The sequence below is a fragment of the Prunus dulcis genome, unplaced genomic scaffold (genome assembly GCF_902201215.1).
Source record: "Prunus dulcis unplaced genomic scaffold, ALMONDv2, whole genome shotgun sequence".
Lineage (NCBI taxonomy): Eukaryota > Viridiplantae > Streptophyta > Magnoliopsida > Rosales > Rosaceae > Prunus > Prunus dulcis.
In genome coordinates, this window is record NW_023010004.1 from 1 (window position 1) to 7,465 (window position 7,465).

The 7,465-nt window shown below is 37.1% G+C and overlaps 1 protein-coding gene across 1 annotated transcript; it reads left to right on the forward strand.

The window, feature by feature from the left end:
* The first annotated feature begins 214 nt into the window (after window positions 1-214).
* Window positions 215-5,433, forward strand: LOC117612406. The gene is made up of 18 exons (XM_034341094.1): window positions 215-295; window positions 406-459; window positions 586-703; window positions 776-1,034; window positions 1,459-1,514; window positions 1,628-1,656; window positions 1,762-1,822; window positions 1,915-1,976; window positions 2,183-2,242; window positions 2,348-2,429; window positions 2,636-2,703; window positions 2,807-2,908; window positions 3,103-3,192; window positions 3,491-3,565; window positions 3,758-3,790; window positions 4,034-4,105; window positions 4,373-4,442; window positions 5,271-5,433. The coding sequence occupies exons 1-18, from the start codon at window positions 215-217 to the stop codon at window positions 5,387-5,389; spliced, it is 1,491 nt and encodes a 496-aa protein (XP_034196985.1). The 3' UTR covers window positions 5,390-5,433.
* Window positions 5,434-7,465: the final 2,032 nt, after the last annotated feature.

Below are 7,465 nucleotides of genomic sequence, written 5' to 3' on the forward strand. Positions count from 1 at the left end.
AGTAATAGACTTTTGCACAGCTTGGAGAAAAGATATCAGGTTAGGCTTCTTTACCTTCGAAATTCAATCTTCATGTTATTCTAGTATGTAGTCATATAGTAATGAAAAAATGTAGAGTTTGCTTTAATATACATGTGTATATTTGTCATGAACAAAGCCAGAATTTTGAGATGAGTACAAAATTCACCGTTGCAAGTTTGCCTTTTGTAGTGCAATGGTGCAGCTGGAATCATGTTCAGTGGGCGCTGATTTGTTCTACAAACTCATCAATGATACGGAATGGATTAGCTCAAGGGTAAAAATACACAAATCTCTACTTTATTACGATAATTCAATTGTTTTCTCCCCTTTATTAAGTGTACAGTTGTATGAAATTGTGCTGATATTATATAAATCAACTTTCAGCACCTGGACATGGCAACCTTTCTCATCCAGAAAAGGCAACTCTCTCATCCGTTGGTATTTGGAACTCACTGGACAACGGCAGATTCTTGCTTGTAGGTAAACATGTTACCATGTTACATTCATTGCTTCATTTGCTTTCGGTTGTCATTCTGTAATATGCCTTCATTTTAATGTCTACAGCAATTTCTAGAGCCAGTGAAAGGGACTGCCAAGAAACGTGGATCGAAGAAGGCAGCTGCTTCAAACATCATTGACCTTCCACCCAGCAAGCTAAACAATATACATCACTATGTGCACGGTACGTGTTAACATGGGTATGGCCAAACTTGGACAAAAGTCGGGAAGGTCTATTTTCCATATAATTTGAAAGGGTCCTACTGGGTTGCAATCGAACTTGATTTTGTTAGACATACTGCAACTGTGTATGACTCCTACGTTGCTTTTACCAAAACTTTGAAGCTTGTTACACTTCTGCACCCTATTAGCGATACGCTGGCACGAGTGCTGTACGATATGCACTTTTATGAAGATTCTGAGGTTGAAGAGGTTAAGCAAAAGGGGCTGACGATGTCGATGTTTACGCCATTCTCAGTGTGCAGCATTGCAGATGTGCCACAACAACGAGATGGGTAAGCTTTGTGAATTTAGTGCAGTTTATCCAAATTTTACATAACTGCAGTTCTAATTTCCCAACTTATTGGCCTCACAGTACGTCTTGCGGAATCATGACCGTAAAATTCATCGAGCATCTCAGTGCTGGGATTTCGTTGGATAAAGTTGACCCTTTGAAGATCAAATATTACCGACTGAAGCTTGCAATAGAGGGTTTAAGGGGGGAGGCATATTTATGAGGTAAATGTCTTAATGTCTGTCAATTGAGCTCAGTCTGGACTTATGACTTGAGAATTCACTGTGCTAATTAATTATGTCAGGAACTCCTTTATATGAAGATGCAGACGTAGATGCTTTGATGGGGGTACTTTATATGGTCATCTTGCCTTTTTGCTAGAGGTAGTTGGTTTAGTTATTATTGTGAGGTGTAATATTGTACAGTCTAGAAGCAGTGGCTAATTGCCTTACATGGCACACACATTGTTTCGATTTTGAAGGTTACCTATTTAGTACACCTCCATATATAAATATAGTTGCTCTTTATGGATGCTTTTGTAGCCATTGTTCACATTTTGTCTCTGTGGTTTTGTTTGCAATTTATCTGATATAGGTATATTTCATTTCCTGCACTGGGAATCTGTTAGTGGACTTACTGAAGCATACAGCTTTCTTAAGATTTCTCAATTTAGTTTTGACTTAGTTCGTTTTAAATAATTTCGGCAGCAATTCTACTTTTCTGCTTAGCATTATGTTGTTATTGGAATTTGGAACCTCATACTGTGTTTGCTGATCTTAGCTGGAGCAGGTACCAATCACTCATCTTTCATCTTGCATACTGGATTAGTTTCCTTGTGTATTTAGCTGTATTCGATCTGAGTGATTGTTCTCTCTGTACAGGGTATACTAGCACCATCCTGCTTAAGAATGGTAAATTATCTGACTTGATCGGTGAACTTCAGGTACTATTTTCATAATTTTTACTCTGCTTTGCTAGTGGAACTCGTAGCAAATTTTTATTTGGTGTTATTTTTGTATGAGTTTTTAATTTTGTAATGCATTTGGTAAACTAAGGTTTTGATCAGTTAGATAGTTTATTTATGTAGGAGCTTGTGTCTTGTTGTTGAAAAAATTGATGGATTTGTGTTTATTTATGTTTTGTTTGCAGTCTTTGTTGAATGGAACCGGAGAACAATCAGAAGGTGACTTTGATGCGATCGCATCACAGGTATTGGAAAAACTGCTATAAATTTTGTGTCGAAGGATGCTTTATCGTGTTGAATTTTTGTTTTTTTCTAAAGGATATCAATTTTCCTGTGTTACTTTCTTTTAGGTGAGCCGATTGGCAGCTGAGGTCCGGCAACTTGGTTGGTCACGACAGATAACCGTCCTGAATGGGAATGACAGCCAAATTGGTATCTTACTTTCTCTTATGTGTTCAAATGAATTCTTAGCATGCTTTCTGCTTTTTCCTCTTGCTTATAACCACTAAATTAATGCATGGTCCTGCCCTTACTTTTTGGTTAAGTTCTAAAACTTCTATTCCTTACACGTATGTATTTCATAATGCAATAGAAACATTTTATAATTGGTTATCTGTTTTCATTGATTTTTTTAATAGGTTTGACATCACTAATAATGCCAGCAGCTACCTTGGGGGCATTGGGTTATGGTTACATGTGGTGGAAGGTATCCAGATGATATATGTATGTTTATATTATTTCATCCATTGGTTCTGTGAGTTGTTGTCTTCTTTAAGCAAATCTAATATTTCCTCTTCACAAATGGTTAGGGTCTAAAATTCTCAGATCTTATGTATGTGACAAAGCGTAGTATGACTGCTGCTATTTTAAACTTGCATACACATCTGGAGAGCGTGACAGAGGCTATTGCTGTAAGTTTCTTTTCGGCTGTCTATGCCAAAAAAAAAATATATATATATATATATATCCTGTTTTGTTTGAGTTTCTGTTTATGGGACCATGTTTGTTCCCAACATCAAATAGATTTACAGCACTCATCAATATTACTTATAGAATTTGTTTAAACAATTGAAATGACCGTATTAAACATTCTTATGCTGGACAGAACACAAAGAAGCACCTGACAAAGAGAGTCCAGAATTTGGACGATAAATTGCTGGAGCAGAAAGAGATCTCAAAGTCGATTCTGGAGAATGTATGTCATTTTCTGCATATTATGAGCTTTTAGTTCTTCATTCATAAATTCAAATTAAAAAACTTCTAGTTTGATGAGGCTTAAGCAAAAACTTCTGACATTATCAATATGGAACTAATAGGATGAATGTCACAGCTGGTTAGGTATCCACTATCCATATGTGATGTGCCATGCCTTTAAATGTATGCAATTTAGTATTTTAAAATCCTGCATTCCAATTGAATGTAAATGGAGTCTTGTAGCATACGAAATATATTTTCGGCATCATCTCTAAATTTTGTTACAAATTGTGAAACAGGTTGGTGATACGAAAGGAAGTATTGAGGAACTTTACGTTACCGTGACTGAGTTGCAAAGTGCGCTTACTGGTTTGGTGAGTTCTGCTTCAACATGTATTGGTGTAGGCCAAATTTGGTATTTTTGGGAATTCCTAGAGTTTTACATTACATGCGCTCTCTCAGTTTTTTACTTTCCCCTTATGTACTAATTTTCCTTTACATCACTCTCTCTGAGACAAATTTTTCTTTGAATTTGTAGCAACTTATCTTACTTTTCCCTTTTGCAAGATTACAAGCTAGGTTCCATTTCAGAAAAGCAGGTAAAACAGCTTTATTTTTGTTCGAATAGAGAAGCCATAATTAATTGATGAGAAAGTGTAGTATTTATTAGAAGCCATAATTAATGTGCATATAACTCTGTTCTTTCACCAGTCTGTAACACTTTTGTAAGTAAAGATATGTCTTTGCTTTGGAGTACTTGCAGTGGCTGTTGCATTTATTTCGATACACACATCACTTTATTTATCTGCTTAAGGTTGTACAGATGCAAATGCCTCGTGCAGGATGTTTCAAATCTTGGTGTTTTCTACCTCGTCAACTTTGTTGAGGGAAAACAAGTTGAAATGCCTCAGCAGGTTTGTACCTGTCAGTGTATGGATTTAAATGTGTTATTGACTCTTCAACTTTCATAATATTTTTATATTGTGAAAAATGAAAAGATTATGTTCATTGTATCAAAGTTACCTGTAAGTAATAAGATCATGTCGTAGTGAAAGATAAGCCCCTGCCATCATTTAATCTCACTCTGTTCTTTACCTTTTACTGAGGCCCTCATTATAGTCCCTTATGTAGTGTTTTTTGGTATATATGATCACTGCTCTAATTAATTTTTCTACTTGCAGACGAAACTTAAACTTACTGGGAATCCACGTGGTCGTTTAGTGACATATTCAGAAACTCAGAGTCTGATGGGTTGTTTCTAAGAATCTTTTTTCTTGTGGTTGCTGACTTTATCCTAGTTGGAAATATTGAACAGAGGTCTTCGCATTTCTTAATTATTATGGACTCGTGTAAAGCATCTGTGCCCATTGTTTTTCACAACAAAGAAAGAAAATAACCTATCGATTACACTGCGATTAGATGCTAAAATTAGTAAAGCATTGATGGAGCGTTATGCTTTAGGTTTGCATTCCCTTTGTTTCCAGTTAATTTTACACCATGAGGTTGGGGGAAGGGAAAGAGGTCAAATAGGGATTCCTTTAGAGCTATTCCCAATTAATTTTTTCTTTCCAAGATGCAAGCAGGAGGCTTAAGGCTACTGAGAATCATATGCCTGTGATTTATTTCCCATGCCCTACAAAATTTCTTAGATTTATATGGGGGTGGGTTGGGCCATGTTGTGTATGAAGGTTTGTCTGTCTTTAATAATGACATTTCTCTCAGGGTGTAATTCCATTCGGAGCTATATCATTTGCAATATGTGTTTTTTAATTTAGGGGTTTCAGATACTATTATTTCTGCAACTGGAATCTTGATAGTTAAATCCTTAATATTTGCTACTTAATTGCAAACGTGGGTTAGGGTAGTTGGCCAGGGCAGGGAGCCCATCCCCTTGCACCCAAGTTCGAGTACCCCTCCCCATAGATTAGATTAGTTTAGAGTAGTTTAGACGCTCGCTTGTATCCCACCCCTTGCACCCAAGTTCGAGTCCCCCTCCCCGTAGATTGGATAAATTTAGAGTAGTTTAGACTCTCGCGTGTATCCAAAATATAAATTTAAGTCATGCCACTTTCTTGCAGGGTCTAAAAGAAATTGCAGAGTCTTTGTCTGGAACTTTGACTAAGTCAACTGATGCTATTGTGCAAGACGATATTGAAGGTCCAGGAATGAAACCGAGAAACCTGCTGAGGTTTGAATAAGAACTCTTTTATCTAGTATTTACATCATTCTTGAACATTGTAATGGAGCCAACAGAAGAAGAAGAAGAGAAAACAGAAGGACCTAGCTGGAGCTTACAAGTAATTAAACTAAAGTTAAAAGTCAGGGGAAGAAAGCATGTATATGGCACCATTCCAAATTGACTGCCCCCTCGAATTGCACAATGGCAATATGCTCTCCTCCTGCGACTCTAAAGCAGGCAAAACACTGGTGTTGGAAGGACATATAAAAGGGTTATTGTGCATTCCATTGTACAAGCTTGAATGGATTTTCTTTTCTGTTGTATTTGGCCCTTCTCTTTTCAAGCATGCCAAAAATCAGCCTGGTTTTGTAATATGTGGTTTGTGCCCAATTAATTTACCATGGATCTTGCATTTTTGTACCCAATATTTGATAGCTGCCTTCTTTTTAACGATGATTCATTGAGGGAGAGAATTACTTTCCTTTTGAATATGAATCGATGTGCAACTCCAACTATCATTTGAAAGGTCAACATCAATTGATGGTAATATAAGGATGGATAACAATTGTCGTGTCCGTCATATTTTAATTCAGGATTACTTTCAACGAAGTGGAGAATCTTATTAGACCAAATGCCATTGACATACGATTTAATAGCAATATTAGGCCAATATACGTGCACTATAGAGGCAATATTAGAGAAATATAAGGACAATACGATAGCAATAGTATTACAATATGCATCCAATAGGGTGGCAATATGGATACACTATGTATGCAATACAAAGGCAATATTGCAGCAATATACATACAATAGAACAGCAATATTAAGTGAATCTACATACAATACACACACATCCATTACAGACTACATTTTACAAATGCAAAAGAAATTGCCACCGAACCATAACAATACTATCCCCGTGAAGGGAAAACGAGGCCACAAAATATCCATGTACTCGGGTGAGATGAACTGAAGAAGCACTCACCCTTACTACAGGTCCATCAAAAGATCCATGTCTTTGTCCTTTCTCCTATGCACGAGGCTATGATGAGCCATTCCCTCAGCACCCATATTCAACACCTCCCAGACACCAGCTACATCAATTTCACTCCAATTGTAGTCTGGTGAGATGACCGAAGCATAATCTCGGAACATTTCGAAGCCGTTGTTGAAACATTCAACCATTTCATGGTCATATTCTTCAGATTTTGTGAATTTTTGAACGCAATATTTCTTTCTCTCTTCCAATTTCAACTTCAAGGACTCTAACTCTTTGCTCTGACTTTTTGCTTTTAGAGTTTGCTTCACTTCTCCAGCATATGCTTTGTTCAACTTGTTGGCCAAGTTTCCCATAACTTGGCCATGAATTTCGCACTTACTCTCCCACCAATCCGTTGCCTTTGACATATATTGGAGGTGGTGCTTGACGGCAGAGATTTTGTCAAGCGGATCATTGCTCTCAGCCTCACTTCCAGATGAAGTGGGATCATGATTGGGAGTCCGAGGTGGAGATGGGAATGGCACATGCCACGGCTGGTCCCCAGGGTAACTGACACGCTCGTTTGGAGAGCGTACATCCGACATCTTTAAGTATTGCTGGGGACAATTCACAGTTGTTGCCTGCAACAAAACAAATAAAGGTAGATTCAGTCTCCAGTTGTAAACGACAATATGGTTAGCTTTAGTGGAGAATATTTGCGTTTCAGTAAGACTAATTACCTTTCCCGTTAAGAAGGTGCCTCTGTTGCAGTTCTATATAGGAAGGTTCAGTTATATGTACGAACTTATATGAAGTATATTGGGTATTTAGTTGGTGCATTCAATTGATGGGATTGCAAACTACACCATTAACTCATTGGCTGTAATTTACAGCAGTACAACATTACATTAACAACAATAAAATTGGCTTCCAAACGACAAAAAACCAAACCTTAATGGGAAATAGGAAATTGTGGATTTGAACCCAAAATAGGACTATGTAACTAAGCATTTATTGCGAATTTCAGAACAGAAAATTGGAAAATAGGAACATAGCAAAACAGGAAAATTGGAAATATGGAAAATTGGAAATTTGGAAACTTGGAAATTTGGC

Coding starts and splice junctions, on each gene's coding strand:
- LOC117612406 (XM_034341094.1), top strand. CDS start 215: ATGGTGCAGCTGGAATCATGTTCAGTGGGCGCTGATTTGTTCTACAAA. Junction 1,035..1,458: donor GTGCCACAACAACGAGATGG/GTAAGCTTTGTG, acceptor AATATTGTACAG/TCTAGAAGCAGTGGCTAATT. Junction 1,977..2,182: donor ACTTGATCGGTGAACTTCAG/GTACTATTTTCA, acceptor TTTTGTTTGCAG/TCTTTGTTGAATGGAACCGG.